The 18,770-nt window shown below is 45.3% G+C and overlaps 2 protein-coding genes and 1 pseudogene across 2 annotated transcripts in view; 2 read left to right on the top strand and 1 right to left on the bottom strand.

The window, feature by feature from the left end:
- Positions 1-1,647, bottom strand: part of IGHMBP2 (immunoglobulin mu DNA binding protein 2) — an 84,086-nt gene extending 82,439 nt beyond the window's left edge. Inside the window, exon 1 of the mRNA XM_066632272.1 lies at positions 1,535-1,647. Within this exon, the coding sequence (XP_066488369.1) occupies positions 1,535-1,617 (83 nt within the window). The 5' untranslated portion in view covers positions 1,618-1,647. The remainder of the gene's footprint in view (positions 1-1,534) is intronic.
- Positions 1,648-1,725: 78 nt separating this feature from the next.
- MRPL21 (mitochondrial ribosomal protein L21) overlaps positions 1,726-18,770 on the top strand; it is a 30,305-nt gene continuing 13,260 nt past the window's right edge. The window contains exons 1-2 of the mRNA XM_066635966.1: positions 1,726-1,822; positions 10,500-10,560. Coding sequence (XP_066492063.1) covers positions 1,774-1,822; positions 10,500-10,560 — 110 coding nt within the window. The 5' untranslated portion in view covers positions 1,726-1,773. The remainder of the gene's footprint in view (positions 1,823-10,499; positions 10,561-18,770) is intronic.
- LOC136636209 (E3 ubiquitin-protein ligase RNF4 pseudogene) lies at positions 12,663-13,472 on the top strand (annotated as a pseudogene).

Genomic DNA, 18,770 nt, shown 5'->3' with positions numbered 1-18,770 from the left:
TTTTATTATTATTATTATTATTATTATTATACTTTATTTTTACTTTTCTGCCCGAAGGGACTCAAGGCGGCTTACAAACAAGGTTAAAACAAGTTAAAAACATAATTTAAAAGCAGATAAAATATCATAAAAACAGTAGTCAGGTAAAAACCAATCAGGCAAAGAGCATAGGGCAGCAAATTAGAAAATGTTCAGGCCTGTGAGCAGATGTTAAAAAATGTTAAGAGATGTTAAAAAGGCCAGGAACCCAGAAGGCTTGTCTAAACAGAAGGGTCTTCAGGCCTCACCGGAAATATTTAATTTGCCAATGAGTTCTGAAATGTCTTCTCTTCTCACCTCTTTTTGATTTAATTCTTTAGTCAGGGTGGCTGTTCAGGCAGTGGTATCTGACTAAGGGCGCAATCCTAACCCCTTATGTCAGTGCTTTCCAGAACTGACATAAGGGCAATGCAGCTCTGAGGTAAAGGAATAAACATTCCATTACTTTGAGGAGGTCTCCGTGAGTGACACCCAACTGCAGGATGCAGCACATGTCCCATTGGCACCGATATGCCAGTGCTGGAAAGCACCGACATAAGGGGTTAGGACTGCACCCTAAGCTTTTCTGTCACGAAGCTAGCACAGGATGTGCTGTTAGCCACTATTCTATTCCAAGTCTCATACTACTACTACTACTACTACTACTACTACTACTACTACTACTACTAATTTTGAAGATTTATGCTCCACTTTCCAACCAAAATGATCCCATAGGTATCCTACATCAGATTAGGGATGTGCGGTGAGTGGGAAGGTAGGTGAGGTGGAGCACGTGGGTTGTGGGTGCTTGGGCGCCTCACATGGCAGCAGCGCTTTTCGAAGGTCTCCGGTGGGGAGGCTCTGCCTCACTGCGCGTGGGTTGTGGGTGCTTGGGTGCCTCATACGGTGGTGGTGCTTTTCAAAGGTCTCTGGTGGGGAGGCTCTACCTCACCTGCCTCACTGCGTGTGGGTTGTGGGTGCTTGGGTGCCTCATATGGTGGTGGTGCTTTTCAAAGGTCTTCGGTGGGGAGGCTCTGCCTCACCGCATGTGGGTTGTGGGTGCTTGGGTGCCTCACACAGTGGCGGTGCTTTGGACTCCAGTAGGGAGGCACTGCCTCAACTGCCTCCCCACCCACTGCACATCCCTGCATCAGACAGCAATACAACAAGTCCCAGAAGGCCTTGATCTGCTGGCCCACAGGAGGCCAGACAGGCTTTCCTTGCTTCTGTGGCCCCCAGGCAAGTGGCAGAGGGGAGGCAAGCAGCCAGGCCCCCTATAGAGTCGGCTGCTTCCCTGACAGGTAAGGGGGGGGCAGCCTGCCCTGCCCTTCCCCCCCTCACCAAGGGCAGTGTCTGGCTTCGACCAGCGGCTCCACAGCGCTTGGGAGTCCCGACGGCTCTCTGCAGACACTCCTGCTCCTCTCGCAGAGAAAAACTCTGCACATGGTCAGAGGCGCACATGTGTCTCTCTAAGCCGCCAGCCCCGTCTCTCCAGGCGCCTGCCCGCTGGCCGTACCTGGCCTCCGAGAGCTCGGCCTCCCTCTCCTCCTTCAGCAGCTCTGCCTGGCGAGACACGAAGTCCTGCACGGAGGTCGCCATCGCCGCGGCCTCGAGCGCCGCGCACCGACTCCGGGTGGCCCTCGAGTGTCGCGCTCTCGTTTCCGGCCGGCGCCGGCGCATCGCTGCGCGCGCCCCCCCGCGGCTCCGTTTCCGGTTCCTTGGAACGGCGAGCAGAGAGGCCGGAGAGGGACGCCGATGGCGGTTGCGTCCGGGGCTGCGCGTGGGCGTCTTCTGGGCCGAGCGGGTGAGGACGGGGGTGCGCGTGCGGCTGGCCTGCGGGCCGCGCCTCTGCCGCTCCCGCGCTCCGGGGGGCCTGGTCGGTGGGTGGGAAGGCAGAGCCTCCCCAGGAGGGTCCTTGGAAAAGCGTCGCCGCCGTGGCAGGCACCCAAGCACCCACAAGCACGCGCTGAGTGGTGGGTCGTGAGTGCTTAAGCACCTTCCACAGTGGTGGCACTTAAGGACCCCGTGGGGAGGCATGCCTCACTGCGTGTGGGTTGTGGGTGCCTGGGCGCGTCCCACTGCGGCGGTGCTTCTAAAGGACTCCAGTGGGGAGGCACTGCCTCCCCACCCACCACACATCCGCGGTCTGTGGTGGTGCTCACTGCTTTCCCCTGCTTAGCCTGTTCACATCTTCCCCCTAATGGGCGTGCTTTAGTTTTACCCTCCAACCCCCACCTCTGGGCTTCCTCTGTGTTCTTCTCCAGTCTCTCTCGCTGTGACTTTTGCCTTCCACCTCTCACAGCCCCTTGCTGAGCGGCTGTTTCTCACCCCTTCTAGGAGGCACCACGGGCCATCCCCTGACCCTCCTCACGCCTTCAGCCTTTCCGTACTACTGAAGTAATTCTGTTTCCCTCTCCTGCCCCAGCCTGCACCTGCAATATTGCCCCTGCCCCACCTTTATTTGAATCAGCTCCTCACCAAGGGCTTCTAATGTTCCCACTTATATAAGAACATAAGAACAGCCCCACTGGATCAGGCCATAGGCCCATCTAGTCCAGCTTCCTGTATCTCACAGCGGCCCACCAAATGCCCCAGGGAGCACACCAGATAACAAGAGACCTCATCCTGGTGCCCTCCCTTGCATCTGGCATTCTGACATAGCCCATTTCTAAAATCAGGAGGTTGCGCATACACATCATGGCTTGTAGTACCCCGTACTCCAGAAACTTGTCCAATCCCCTTTAAAGGCGTCCAGGCTAGACGCCATCACCACATCCTGTGGCAAGGACCTGTTCCACAGACCAACCACACAGTGAGTAAAGAAATATTTTCTTTTGTTTGTTCTAACTCTCCCAACACTCAATTTTAGTGGATGTCCCCTGGTTCTGGTGTTATGTGAGAGTGTAAAGAGCATCTCCCTATCCACTTTGTCCATCCCCTGCATAATTTTGTATGTCTCAATCATGTCCCCCCTCAGGCGTCTCTTTTCTAGGCTGAAGAGGCCCAAACGCCGTAGCCTTTCCTCATAAGGAAGGTGCCCCAGCCCCGTAATCATCTTAGTCGCTCTCTTTTGCACCTTTTCCATTTCCACTATGTCTTTTTTGAGATGCGGCAACCAGAACTGGACACAATACTCCAGGTGTGGCCTTACCATCGATTTGTACAACGGCATTATAATATTAGCCGTTTTGTTCTCAATACCCTTCCTAAGGATCCCAAGCATAGAATTGGCCTTCTTCACTGCCGCCGCGCATTGGGTCGACACTTTCATCGACCTGTCCACCACCACCCCAAGATCTCTCTCCTGATCTGTCACAGACAGCTCAGAACCCATCAGCCTATATCTAAAGTTACCGATATGACACTTTCATCGACCTGTCCACCACCACCCCAAGATCTCTCTCCTGATCTGTCACAGACAGCTCAGAACCCATCAGCCTATATCTAAAGTTACCTATATGACCTTACACTTACTGACATTGAAGCGCATCTGCCATTTTGCTGCCCATTCTGCCAGTCTGGAGAGATCCTTCTGGAGCTCCTCAATCACTTCTGGTCTTCACCACTCGGAAAAGTTTGGTGTCCTCCTCAAACTTTGCAACCTCACTGCTCAACCCTGTCTCCAGGTCATTTATGAAGAGGTTGAAAAGTACCGGTCCCAGGACATATCCTTGGGGCACCCCGCTTTTCACTTCTCTCCATTGTGAAAATTGCCCATTGACACCCACTCTCTGTTTCCTGGCCTTCAACCAGTTCTCAATCCATGAGAGGACCTGTCCTCTAATTCCCTGACTGTGGAGTTTTTTCAGTAGCCTTTGATGAGGTACTGTGTCAAACGCCTTCTGAAAGTCCAGATATATCATGTCCACGGGTTCTCCCGCATCCACATGCCTGTTGACCTTTTCAAAGAATTCTATAAGGTTCGTGAGGCAAGACTTACCCTTACAGAAGCCATGCTGACTCTCCCTCAGCAAGGCCTGTTCGTCTATGTGTTTTGAGATCTTATCTTTGATGAGGCATTCCACCATCTTACCCGGTATGGATGTTAGGCTGACCAGCCTATAGTTTCCCGGGTCCCCCCTCTTTCCCTTTTTAAAGATAGGCGTGACATTTGCTATCCTCCAATCTTCTGGCACCGTGGCCGTTTTGAGGGACAAGTTGCATACCTTAGTCAAGAGATCTGCAACTTCATTCTTCAATTCCTTAATAACCCTTGGGTGGATGCCATCAGGGCTCGGTGACTTATTGATCTTTAATTTATCAATGAGGTCTGAAACATCTTCTCTTTTCACCTCTATCTGACTTAATTCCTTGGTCAGGAGGGGCCGTTCGGGCAGCGGTATCTGCCCAAGGTCTTCTGCCGTGAAGACAGATGCAAAGAACTCATTTAATTTCTCTGCCATCTCTAAGTCTCCTTTTATCTCCCCTTCCCCTCCCTCACCATCCAGAGGGCCAACCGCTTCTCTGGCGGGTTTTCTACTTCTAACATAATTACAGAACCTTTTATTATTCCCTTAATGCTGCTGGCCATGCGTTCCTCATAGTCTCGCTTGGCCTCCCATATCACCTTCTTACATTTCTTTTGCCATAGCTTATGTTACTTTTTACTCTCCTCATTAGGGCAAGACCTCCATTTATGGAAGGAAGCTTCCTTGCCCTTCACAGCCTCTCTAACTTGGCTCGTTAGCCATGCAGGCACCCTCCTGGATTTAGTGGAACCCTTCTTTCTTTGCGGTATACGCCTCTGCTGGGCCTCTATTACTGTTGTTTTAAGCAGCCTCCATGCACTCTGGAGAGATTGGACTCTTTTTACCCTCCCTTTCAACCTCCTTCCAACCAGCCTCCTCATTTGAGGGAAGTCCGCCCGTCAGAAGTCAAGGGTTTTTGTGAGAGATTTGCCTGATATTCTTCCCCCACGTGCATGTCAAAACGGATCGCAGCATGATCACTGTTCCCCAATGGCTCAGTAACATTTACATCTCTAACCAGGTTCTGTGTACCGCACAATATTAAATCCAGAGTCACCTGCCCTCTGGTGGGCTCCGTAACTAGCTGCTCTAAGCCACAGTCATTTAGCACGTCAAGAAATCCGGTCTCCTTATTGTGACCAGAACACAAATTGACCCAGTCTATATGAGGATAATTGAAGTCCCCCATGATTACAACCCTGTCCCTCCTTGTCACCTCCCTGATCTGTTTCCTCATTTCAAGGTCCCCATCCGATTTCTGGTCTGGAGGACGATAGCACACCCCCAGTATTACATCGCTGCACAAGCCTGGTAATTTAACCCACAGAGATTCTACGGTGGAGTTGGACCCACCTTCAATCTCTACTTTGCTGGATTCTATCCCTTCCTTAACATAAAGGGCCACCCCACCTCCAACACGCCCCTGCCTGTCCCTCCTGTAGAGTTTATAGCCCGGGATTGCGGTATCCCACTGATTCTCCGCATTCCACCAGGTTTCCGTTATGCCCACTATGTCAATGTTTTCCCTTGTCACCAGACATTCCAGTTCTCCCATCTTTGCTCGGAGGCTTCAGGCATTCGCATAAAATCATTTATACACGGAATGCCCCAGGATGGGCTGCTTATTTGCTCCTTTATCCCCGCATCCTCTCATTGTGCCAAACAGTCTATCACATCCCATCACGCTACCTTTCCCAATTTCTTCTCCTACTCTGCCTTTGTCTTGTTCTCTAACCTCCCCATCCTCATCCCATAGGGATGAGGAGTCCCGAACCGGATGCCCCTCGGCTCCTGTCGGCCTTCCCGCAGGGATCAGTTTAAAAGCTGCTCTGCCACCTTTTTAATGTTATGCGCCAGCAGTCTGGTTCCATTCTGGTTCAAGTGGAGCCCGTCCCTCTTGTATAGGCCCCGCTTGTCCCAAAACGTTCCCCAGTGCCTAACGAATCTAAACCCCTCCTCCCTACACCACCTTCTCATCCACGCATTGAGACCCCTGATCTCCGCCTGCCTAGCTGGTCCTGCGCGTGGAACAGGTAGCACTTCAGAGAACGCTACCTTTGAGGTCCTGGCTTTCAGCTTCCTGCCTAAAAGCCTAAATTTGGCCTCTAGGACCTCCCAGCTACACTTGCCCACGTCGTTGGTGCCGACATGCACCACAGCCGCTACCTCTCCCCCAGCACTGTCTACCAGCCTGTCTAGACGAGAAGTGATGTCCACAACCTTCGCACCAGGCAGGCAAGTCACCATGCGGTCCTCACATCCGTCGCAAACCCCCCTCTCTATGTTTCTAATAATTGAATCCTCCGCTACGAGAAGCCCCTGACCCCCCTCCCGCCGAGGAGTATCCCGAGTGCGTTCGGATACGGGCCCGTCCCCTGGAGAAAGGGTCCCCCCCAGGGAATTGTTTCCCTCCTCTCCAGGATGACATCCTCCAGCCCCGAGACTTCCCACCCGGGCAGCTGAGGAGCTGCACGCCTGAGGTTGGGACGAAGCCTGATCGTCCCCGGAAGTCTCCCCTTGGTCCTCCTCTGCCTTTCTCTGCTTCCCCAGGTCGGCCACCAAGGCTTCAAGGGAGCGGACGCGTTCCCTGAGACCCTGGAGCTCCCTGCACCATGGACACACCCATGACATGCCCCAGAAGCATATAATCATACGTGTGGCACTCGATGCAGAACACTGGATAGCCCCCACCCTGCTGCTGGCTGTCTGACTGCATAGCTTTTTTGTGTTGTTGTTTTATTTAGGGGTACTTTTAAAAACCCTACACTGGTTAGCAGCGCTCGAGGGAAGAGGAAGGGCAGTGTATGGGGCCCTGGCCTCCTTGCCCTGCTGCTGAACTCACCCAGATGCTAAGCTCTTGGTGCCTTACCAGGCACTTGGGTTCCCAGAGGCCACACGCGTCTGCAGAGAGGCTCACGCGCTGGCAGGCCCTAGCTTTATACTACTGGCTGGCTCCTCCTGCCTCCTTCCTTGCTGATTGAAAGGGAGGCTGGCCTTCCCAGGTGAACTTACAAAAGCTCAGGAAGACAAAAGGCTGCTGATGGGTGTAATCTACTCTGCAGGCTCCTGAATGGAGTGCTTGGATTAGCTCAATGGGGCTCTTATTGCCTCCTAAAGGTGGTGATGCTGAATTTCTAAAATGGACTATGCTTGGGTGGTTGGGAACTGGCCCTTCCTAAGTTCTTTCCCTCCTAGTTCTGTTCTCTTAGGCTGGACTGTTTTTGTAACCTCAAGCTAGTTTTTACTTGAGTTTGTTTAATTATTTATTGCTCTCCAGATCCTGTGTCCCAATTTACTGAACTATTTAGGTTATGTTCTAACTTAGATTAAGTTTGACTTGGGTTAAGTATAGGTTTAATTTAAAACAAGTAGAAAAACTGGCTTTCCACTTTATCCTCCTCCCTTCCTTCAGTTAGATTAGGTGCTAACTTAGGTGCAGCTAACTTTCAACTTTGAATTAAGTGCCTGACCCTTGGGCTCTTACTCATGAGTAGAACTCTGCTCCTGCTCAGAGTAGACCTATGTACCTCCCTTAGGTGCTAACTTTCAACTTTGAATTAAGGTTGATTTAAAGTTAAAGTTAAGGTTAGAAGACAGGGAGTTAGAAAGACAAAGAGTTAGAAAGAGTACACTTACCTTCTTGTTGTCTTCCTCCTCCCCCTCCTCCTCTCCTTCTCCAAAATTCAGAAGTCTACTTGCCTTCTCCTCGCCCAGATGCTAAACTCTCGGTGCCTTACCTGGCACTTAGTTCCCAGAGGCACTTGGGTTCCCAGAGGCCACACGCGTCTGCAGGGAGGGCCTGCAGATGTCTTTTGACATCTTCTAATCAACATCTTTCGAGGGCCTTCTAATGTCTTTTGAACCTTTTAGGGCAGTGGTTTTCAACTGGTGTGCCATAGAGTTTCTATAGGTGTGCTAAATCTACAGGGATTTGGGGGACTGTCATTTATTAGTAAGGCAATTAGGGGATTTGAACCCCCCACTAGCAACATGGTGTGTCTTGCTGATGGTCAAAAAACTGATGGTGTGCATTGACAATTTTAGTGCCTTGTCACTGTGTTGTGAGATGAAAAAGCTTGAAAGGCTCTGTCCTTTGCCCAGTGTTCCCTGCTAACTAGGAAGAAAAGGACCTTTAAGGTGGTGGCATTTGTATTTAGAAGGGGGAATAACACGGTCTGTATTCATCCCAGCATAGCATCCCTTCCAGGGGCTGTTGTTAGTATATCTTTCATTTCCTTGAGGCTGAGTCCTTTTGAAATGGGGAACTGTTTTCTCATTCCTTTTGCTTTGTAAACCACTTTGTCAACTTTTAAAAGTGATATATAAGTGTACTTAATAGCTCTTGGAATAGTGTAATCTATGACTAGCCTCCACTATTTCCTAGATGATTACTGGATTGCAACCACTAATCTAGAGAACATATTACCACACACGCAGTGGTTTTAGAGCAAATATAGTTTGTCTTGTACTGTCATTTGCTTTCCTCTTCCTCTTGCATCTGCTGGAGTTGTCCTACCTACAGTCTACTTCCTGCCTGCCAGTATGCAGTGTCCTATGCTTTCCACCACCATCACTGCCACCCTGATAAATGATCGCCTACTCAGAGAAACATTCCAGTTCTGTTGAATTGAAATCTAGGCAAGTTTAGCTGGAGCACTACATGCATTGTGCTAGGAAACATGCATACATGCTTGTGAATTTAATGTTAGCATATATAGTTGCAGGAAGGAAGGGAATGAGTCCACAAGTAAAGTTAGATTTGAACAAGACCACAAAAATGATTGTCAGTAGGGAAATTCTTGCAATCAAGAAACCTAGTACAGTGGTTCTCAAGCTGTGGGTCGTGAACCAATTTAGATGGGTCCCCATTCATTTCAGTATTTTATTTTTAATTTATTAGACTTGATGCTCCCATGGTATGTTGACTGCATTTGGGGAAATACTACAGATCTATACTTTTAATAGTCTGCATATGCTTTTAACAATAATAGTCAATGGGGCTTACGCCTGGGTATGTGTGGGTAGTATTGCAGCCTAGGATTGTTAAAAATTTTCTTGCTCAATGATGTCATTTGCTTTTTGTGGCATCACTTCTGGTGGGTCCTGACAGATTCTGTTTCTAAAAAGTGGGTCCCGGTAAGAAAAGTGTGAGAACCACTGTTCTAGTATATTCCTTTGCATGTGTAGTACATTTTTTCAAAACCAAAATTCTCTTTTCAGCATGGTGCCAGGCTTCCTCTTGTGCAAAAAGTTGGCATCACTATCATGAGTTGGAAAGGAAGGGGTGCTATGCACATGTCACCAGCTGGTCCTTCTTTGTAAAACCTTTTTTCTGTGTAGCAGAAAACGGATGTGCTTACTTTGAGGAGCAGAAGGTGAGGTAACTGAACCTCACTGGTTACTTTAAAATAACGGTATCGGTCCAGATGCTCCCTTGCACAAGCAGACAATGCTTTTGCTCATGCAGGAGAAGCAGTATCAATTTCTGAAGGATTTCTCAAGTCTCAGGAGTGGCTTTCATGGGGTGCAAAGGGCTGTAACAGGAAAACATAGTTATGAGAGTCGCATTATGTGAGTGGAACTCTGCTCACGCTTCTCTAGATCAAAGCCATTGGTTAATCAGAACAATGTAAAAGGTTTTTTGAGGGGGGAGGGTCAGCTCAGACCAATGGGGTTTACTGGGTTGTTTTTTTTCTCAACACCTGCTTTCTGAACACAGAAAGTTTGATCTTGTGCAAAACTAGGTGTATGTAAGTGAACTGACTTCATTGACTGTATATATGTAAAGTTGCTGTTGGATCAGGCTGTTAATTTTATTGTGTTCCAGAGGGTAGAATTAGAAGGGAAAGGGGCCTCCAAGGTTTTTAAAATTCTTAGAGTAGCTATTCTGAGTAAGTGTCTGAGTTCATAGCCCACTTTTTCATGTTAAATCCCCTGTAAATAATTACTTTGTGTAGATTTTTCTTGCAAGGGAAGTCAGTCCAATGCTATGACTGCAAAAACACGATTAAACTAATAAGCTGTTAGGAATAACTCTTTCCAAAAGGGGATTTTCACTAATCTGGCCATTAATTTGGTCAAGTTAATAATCATCATTTTTCACTCTGTTGTCATTATTTCTTCTGCTTCTTGTCTGCATTAGATTTAGAAGCGAAACCTTGTTTAAACTATTTTTATCCTTATGTTTTGCAACTCATTTAAGCCAGAAAAGCTAAAACCTCAAATTGTTAGAGTCATGCCCCAGTCTGCAAAAATCCATTAAGCCCACCTGCTCTCATTTCACCAGATCTCTCCTTCATAAGGGACTTTAGGAACTTCTTGAAGCTGAGTCTTGATGATACTTGTGCAATCTTTAGACCAAATTGATAAAGACTTTAAGGGAAGGGGAGCAATTTAATAAAGCCATCCTGTTGGTCTTTCCTAATTTGAAATTGGTATAGCTTTTTTCCTGTTTAAAAAAGCAGGGACCAAGTGCAACTGCTGGTTTCTAATTCTCTTGTCTATTTATTTCAGCTTCTCTGTTGTGGTCTACAGTTCGAAGTCAGAGTTCACAAAGCACCTCATCACAGCAAGGGTAAGGTCAATATACAGGTTGAGCCTCATTATTTGTGTGGGTTCCGTTCCAAGCACTCATATGGATGGTAAAAAATGCACTATAGAAAATCAATTTAAAAAACAGTTTTTTTGCTCCTGTGATTTAAAAACAGGCTTGCTGACCTTTGTGATGTAAGAGTCATTAAGAAGATAATCCATCAATCAGTCCTCCTCCAAGCGCCTACAAAGGCGCTTCACTCAGCCCCTCCCTTCACCAATGCAAAGTGATCACCTTTTTTCACTTGCTCAGGGGGAAGGGAGGGGTCCCCTGGAGAGAGAGAAGGATTGATGGATTGTCAGCCAGCTGCCCTCTCTCTCTCTCTCTCTTTCATTAAGGAGGCTATTGTATTGTTAAAGGACTGTTCAGTTTTTTAAACTGATTTTAAAGGGATGCATTTTTCCCCTTCTCCAGGGATCAGCACATTCCTTCTCATTTGCAGTGGCCATTCGTGTTGAGTCAAATCTGTGTATAAAAAATCCACGTAATAGGCTGGACCTATATTGCAGAACTTGTGTGTTTTATTTCACCATTAGAATCCAGACCTTCCTTTTTCCCCCCACTCTCTAAAGAACTGAACCATAGTCCTGCCAGGGCAGTATTCTGCTTTGGAGTGGCTGAAAGCACATCTTCAAATGAATCTCCTGTGCCTTTGTGTCTCTGCTATATTGGAACTACCTGGAGGAGTTTCGAAAAGGCTTCTCTTTCTCTAAGATGTTCACAGGGCACATTCTTTTGGGTGTAGGAAGTTTTCTTGTTGCTTAGCTTTTCTTTTTTTGTTATCATTGCTGTTTAATTTTTATTCTTCTTTGTTGGTAGTATTGTTTTTAATCATTGCCATGAGTCATTTTGAGAATCATATAGGCCAAAGGGCAAGTTAGAGCTATTTTAAAAAGGATAAATGAAAATTGAAGGAGCTGCAATGTATGGGAAAACTTGTTTCTAAGTTCTCTCTAATCCAAGGGTCTCCTAACCCCCGCCTGGGGGCCTGATGTGACCTGCGACGAGCCTTTATCCAGCCTGCAGCAAGCCTCTGGTCCCCTTTAAGGCTCTTGTCCACTCAACCAAATGTGACCAGAGCTATGCTCTAGTTGCGTCTGGAGGGTGTTCTGAGGGCTGGGGAGGCCATGTGCCTGCCCTCAGAATGTCTTCTAAAGGCCTAAAAACATAACTTCCTGGTTTTCCTGAAAAACCATAAGTGACATTTTTGGGCCATCTGAAGACCTTAAGCTTTCTGAGGCTTTCTAATATATTTAAATTTTATATTTAAAACGTATTTATTTTTCCAGCCCTCGACACCATACCAGATATTTGATGTGGCCCTCTGACTTAAAGGTTTAGAGACCCCTGCTCTAATCAAAGAGAGAAGCTAGCATTGAGTTTTCCCAGCTCATTGAGTTGCAGCTCATGCTATTTCAATTATGTACTGTGCAGACCGACAGAAAAACTAGTGAGAGTTGAACATCAGTGCTGGGGTGCTTAGATGCAGAAGTTGAGTGCATCATATCCCTGAAAAATGCTTCTTGCAAAAGTATCCATAGGAAATGGTGCTAATGAAAGCCAGTTGAAGACTTTAATATTTTCCAATGTCCACAACACAATGCTGTGCATCCTAATTAAGACTCATTCATATTCTTGTCTTCCATGAATTTTCCACTTCTCTTTTTTCAGACTCTTGTATAAAAATAATTGTCAAGCTAGGGTGAGATGCACCTTTTAAATCATGTTTATTGTTGTAGCAACCCTACTTGCTGAAAAATAGAAAATAAATATTTTACTGGCTCTGTAGCCTAATTATGTTTCTTCCCACTTTGATGCAGTTCTAAAGAGTAACACGAAACGCATCCTAACTCTTCATCACAAGAGTCTGAAGTTGCTCCTAAATTCACAACAGCTGGTATTAAAAGACAACCCCTAAAAGTTAAAGTCAAAAATATCCTATCATCCATTCATAAAATTGCTCTCAGGAGTGTTCATGATCATCATCAAGTGGCAGATTGGCACCTAAGCAGCAATCAACAGTTACAGATAAGGGGAAAAACAAATACTCAGTGCACCCTGTGCCTCTCCTCTCCCTGTGTGCCATGAGCTCAGTCAAGCATGGTGGAACCAAGTGCAGGAAGAACAAGAAAGGCAGCAGCTTCAACCCAGCAAGACCAGTTAGTGACCTAGACAACTTGGGTGAGAGTGCTGCTTCTGAAACCAATATCCCCTCCTCCTTGCCATCCACTTCTGCCATGGCCTTACCTTTACAAACTGGTGCTGCCAGCTCCTGCCCTAATTCAGGTCACAGTCTTCTGGAAGGAACTGCTCCCTTGAGTGAGAATGAAAGAATGGAGCAGGAAGAAATTCAAAGAGAACATTGTGAAGAAGCAAGTCATTCTGTAGATACTCCTAACCAAATTAGGACAGCAGCTTCAGAAGTGGAGCCAATCCAACTTGATGAAAGTGCCATTGAAGTAGTAGACCTTACCTGTGAACCTTCAGAATATGTAGTAGTAGATCTTACACATAATGATTCTGTTGTATGTGTTGAAGAGAACAGACAGAGGCAAAATCAAGAATTAGGAAACCAGTTGTTAACAGACAGTTGTGTATTAAGTAGCGATGATGATGCTGAACTGAAAGGGAGTAATATATGTTTCACCAATAAGTTGCCCAAAGAATTGCCTGAGGGTGGTATTGCAAATGCAGGAAACACAGGAACTGTTAGTTGTCCAATTTGCATGGAGGGCTACTTGGAAATTATGCACAGTGGACGGCTTATAATGTCAACAAAATGTGGCCACATTTTTTGTAGTCAGTGCCTTCATGATTCTCTTAAGAATGCCAGTTTTTGCCCAACATGCAGGAAAAAACTCAATCATAAACAGTATCACCCAATTTATATATAAAGACCAGGTCTTTATATACAAATTTATACATACAGACCAAGCTTCCTTTTACTTTAAGTTGACATTACATTTCAGGTTCAGATCTGTTGATATTTGGAGGGCAGTTTGTCCTGCCCTTGAACATTTTGAGCATCCTAATGGACTAGAAATTTATTGGAATTTTTTTTTTTATGGTCTGGACTTCATAATCTAAGATGACTTTAAATTAATCTTCTTATGCATGCACCTGTTTACAGAGTGAAGCCCACTTCAAATTACAGCCAGCACCATTGTTGCCACTTGAAGCTCTCTGAAGCTGCTTTATGTGAAGCAGCTCCTCATTGAAGTCATTATTGTGTCTTTGAACCAGTGCCCTTGAATGGGGAGCTGTTTCCCACATTTGGGTTGCTATGTGGAACCTCATCCACAGGCTGTGTTTCATGCAGCAGTCATGCTGCTGGTCACATGTAAGAAATGGACTTCATTTTGTAAAGAGTTTGAATTGTAGTAACAAGCTTATTTCGGCTTTTTATATGATCAAAGTAGAATAATGAATAGGTTGAAATATTAAGAACTTCCCCGGTTATGCACTGATACGTTGGATTTCTTTAGCAAGTCTAAGTTGCCAGCTCTTAACTAATAGGCTTGCTTTACATGTGCATAATCCAGTCTTCTCTAGGTAGCAGATGTGGTATCTTAATAATTGGGTGCATCTCACCATAAAATATGAACTCTTAAGACAGTTTGGTGCTGTGAGTCTTGCAGTATTGGTACCTGAACAAGTATGTTGATAGAGAACAGCTTCAGGGTGAGCTCACATTGTTCTTGCTTCTAGTTCAGCACTGTGTTACACAGGTGGAAACAAGGGCAATTTTCCTTAGTCACCTTCAAGCCAGCAGAAGGGTACAAGCTAATCACAATACATGCCCAACACTGGACTGCCAGATATGACTTCCGCCTGGTTCTGTATGCTTAGACACGTGTTCTGTGCTGAAGAGTTTCAAATTGAATGCTGCCCCATAAATGCCTGAGCAGTGTTGTCTTTTTTATCTTATTAGAATACTGCATATCCTGGGTGCCTTTTCCTATTATTTGGGCTCTAGTAAGAAAAATTGAATTATTGTGCAGAATCCTTGTATGTACAAAAATGCAGGGATACAACATTCATCACTCATAGCTTCTGTTGCATGAAACTCAAGAGTCCAATTCTTTATTGGTTTAGCCTTTGCATAGCAGGCGTTTTAAAAAACCATATGTGTTACAGTTGCCTCTTTACACAGATTTCCTCTTAATGTAAGGGAACACCTGTGAAATCTTTGCAGCAAAATTGATTTAAGGAAACCAATCCAAATTAGATCTAGAAAACAGTTGCCCACACTGCAAATGCTTAATAAAAGCTAATTTTGTTTCAGGTTGTGCTATGCTCTATTATAGGCTGCAGTTGCCATGTGAGGCATGAGACAAGCATATAGGAATGTTTAAGAAGTAAATCAGAACTTGGCAGACACATAACTTGTTGCCATGTTGGTACAGTTCCATACTGTAGTCAACAGAAGCTTTATAATTCTCTCCCTGATTCTGCAATGTGAATGTATACAAATCTACTGGACACTGACCAGAAGTATGCACTGGTTCTTGTGAGTTCTATCGTTTCTTAAAGTGCAACTGTAGCACTAACTTCTAAATAGCAATTATTACCTCCATTAAAAAAAATAAATCAAATCCTTCTGAACTTAGATTCTAGAACAAGTAGTAATAGTACAGCAACAAGTAGTTCAGTAATAAGCTTGGGGATTGTAACATACTATCAGAGATGTTTGGTTTTTTCTGTTTGTTAATGTGTTCATTGTTCATGTCTCCTTTTTTAAAAAAAAAAAAAATTATTGTGTCCATATGACCCACGTTTGTATTTGATCATTTGGTAGGCAATGACTTTTGCACTGAAAATGAAAATAAAGTTGAGTACGCAAAACTTACTAATTTTAAGTAGCATATTTTAATTGCCATGCTCTTCATCTTTCTCAGCTTTAGTAATACTTTCCTTCCAGTGCAATACATACACGTCTCAGAAGAAAGAGCCATTGAGCTTAAAGGGGCTTACAGCCCAATCCTGAGCTGCCCGGGACGCCCAAGCTCAGCTGCACCGAGGAGGGCTGCCGCCAAATCCAGCACCTCCCGCAGGAGGCGCCTTGGGAGAAGGGGACATTTGTCCCCTTCCCCCGAGTAAGGTAAGTAGTCCCGCAATGGGGCTACTCATTTTACCGTCGACGGTAAGGAAAAGGCGCTAGTGTAGGGCGCACAGCCCTACACGAGCGCCCTGGATCCTGCGGAGTGGAACTCCGTGGATCCCCCTCCCTCCCTCTGGCACGCCTCCCACCCGCCCCCAGCACGCCTCCCTCTGCCCTCTCTCCGCCCCCCGCCGGCCTCCCCCCTCCCCGGAATGCCTCCTCCCGCCCCCACCTACCATTCTGCAGCTTGGCGGTCCAGGAGACCGCTGAGCCACAGGACCTGGGCAACCGCCCAGCGCTAGTCCAGCACCAGTACGTGCCTTATGGCATGTTTGCGACTGTGCTTGGCAGGATGGAGCTGTGCCGCCTAGCTCAGAACTGGGCTCTTACTCCCTAATAAGTGTGTATAGGATTGCAGCTTTAGCAGTGTTTGCCTTTCTCACATTTCTTTTTGACTCTGAAATGTCGCTAAGGAAATACTGTACTGCTTGAAAACCCACAGTTTTCCCTCACTCCATATGCACAGTAGTAATCTGCAAAAGTTTACTTACACATTTTTAAAATAAGTAGCTCACTTCCCTGTGAACTCATGATGGAGTGGGGAAATTGATTGTGTTTCTTTCTTAGGCTTATTGTCAGCAGATGAAGCATTTTTCTTTCTTGAGCAGATTCCTGATAGTTGTGAGACTCTGACGCTGCTAGCTAATGCTAATTTGCAATGGTCAGGTTCTTATACCTTGTGTGTTCTCAAACCTTTGGTGAACAGAACCAAACTCCAAAGTTCTCAAGGACTAAGGTTAGTATGGAAACACCAGTTTCCACAATCTGCAAGCCTTAAGGAATCCATGCCAAAAGGAATAAGTCTTTGAACTATCATTCATCAGTTTTATATTGACTGCATAGGAACTCTTACCAGTCATTGTATCACCAGAAAATGTATCTTGTCACTTTTCTTGAAAGTTTGACATTTCCAGTAGGTGAGCTGGGTGCTGGGAAAGCCATTTCAGCTTGGAATTTGGCAGTCTGGTGCTTCAGTAGCTTGAACGTGTATGACAGCTTCTATAAATCTTGTTGGTTAGGGGTAAGTGCCCTTAGGGGAAACTATAATGTTTTCCAGGGCCATAGAGTTGCAGTACCTCAATATGTCTTCAGTGCTGCCCTACTGCTTTTCTTCAGACAGCCTTCAGAGTCAGTGGCCCTCATCAAGACGAGATAGTTCACATGCACCTGGGTCTTACTTCTCCCATTTCCTACTTGCTACTAGCCAGTTGCCTCATATAAGTGACAGCAAGACTGCAACATCCTTTTATAGGAAGGATATTTCTTGTTTCCTCTAATAGGCTCAAGACCAATTCAACTTCTTTATTTGAAGGTATTAATCCCATTCAGTTCCTCAAATTTGTTAATCTAGTCTGCTTTTTCCGCATCAACGAAAAGATTTTTAGATTTCTAGACCTCATGAGCATCATAGTAGAATTAGATAATTCATTTTCTTAAGTCCTTATTAAAAGGGTTCAATACTAGCTGAGCTCAGTGAGTGTAAAGATGTGCCAGCCACGCAGATATGTAGTAAAAACATACTGTTATGACTACCCTATATTTCCATTGTCTAGGGGATTTTTGTGTTGCAATTAGCAGATCAGGGCCTTGGTGTAAAATTAAGCTACATAATTGGAAAAATTACATGGTGTTGGCTTCCCTTAATTGCACTATTTTAGTGAAGGAATTATGCATTTGTCCCCTGTGTCAAACGCCTCAGTCATGGAAAGTTAGTATGCCAAGAACAATAGCCTCATTGTTTTCTTGACATATTAGTTTTTATGTGTAAGGAGATTCTTATGAGGGGAAGTATTTCCAGCTTGCCTTCTAAAGTGGAGTGAAAGGAAAGCTGTTGTCTATAGTAGCTCTGAATATGTAGTTCTGTCCATCTTGCAGTTCCTACAAAAACCCCAAGATCATCATCCGTATAACGTGGGGGGGGGGGGTGCAGAATAGGCACTGCCTGCTGCAAGAATTTTCCCATGCACATGCTGCAGTGTACTTTACAGGGTTGCTGTAAGGACATTATCAAAAGAATGCATGTGCAGCGCTCTACATGCTCAAAATGAAGGTGTGTAGACATGCTTGGGTTGCTGGAAGATTTGGGTAGTACAGTCTTGATAGATTGTGCCTAGTTTCATGGGCAACTTTTATTAGAAAAGAAATAAAGACGGGGGAAGTTTTTAGATATGAAGCAGGACCCTTTTACACTGGCTCTTAATCCCTAACCTCATCTCTTTCACTTGCCAAACCTGTCATGTCCCATTTTCTTTTATCCCTATGATCAGGAGAAGAGGAGTTTTGAATTCTAGCAAAAGGCCCATTTTCCACGCATGCTGGTTAAAATATACTGCCCTGATCTATTTCCATTACAGAGTGTTGATTGACTATTAGCATTTATATGTTTTTCTGGTCATAAGTGACCCCCTCTGAAGCTTATAAGCAATGGTGTACAGCACAGTAAAACTGACAACCAAAGACTGAAATCAAAAACTATTTTTTTAGAAGATATGTACCTCACCTTTCCCATGCCGAAGCAAATGCCCAAGGTGACTTACAAATATACATTAAAATGTGCAATTTGTAGAACAATGAAGTCATAATAACAATAAAATCATTGGGATGGACAACTGTGTAGACCACATCATTATTACAGACTCAAGACAACAAAGCATCACTCAAATGCCAGGTGAAACAGGAACATTTTGAGCCCTCGCCAAAAGGTCATGAGGGAGGGAGGTAGTTCTTATTTCCCCCAGAAAGGAATTCTGTAATTGAGGGGCTGTCACAGAAACGGTATCAGTTATTTAAAAGAAAAAAAAGCATCAAAAGAAAACATTCAAATCAGGAAGTTAGGCAACAGTTAAAAAAAATGTTAATCTTGCCACTTTTGTATAGGGCCTTGTGTTCCAGAAGAAATAACTCTTACTGTTTATTGCAATTAAACTAGCGTGTGTTTTATCGTAGGACAAAACACAACTAAGCTAGCAACTAAGAAAGAAAGAAGATCAAGAAAGGAAAGTCTAAGGGTGGAATGTAGCTCCATTCCATA

The sequence above is a fragment of the Tiliqua scincoides genome, chromosome 1 (genome assembly GCF_035046505.1).
Source record: "Tiliqua scincoides isolate rTilSci1 chromosome 1, rTilSci1.hap2, whole genome shotgun sequence".
Classification (NCBI taxonomy): Eukaryota; Metazoa; Chordata; class Lepidosauria; order Squamata; family Scincidae; genus Tiliqua; species Tiliqua scincoides.
This window is presented reverse-complemented; position numbering and strand designations above follow the sequence as displayed.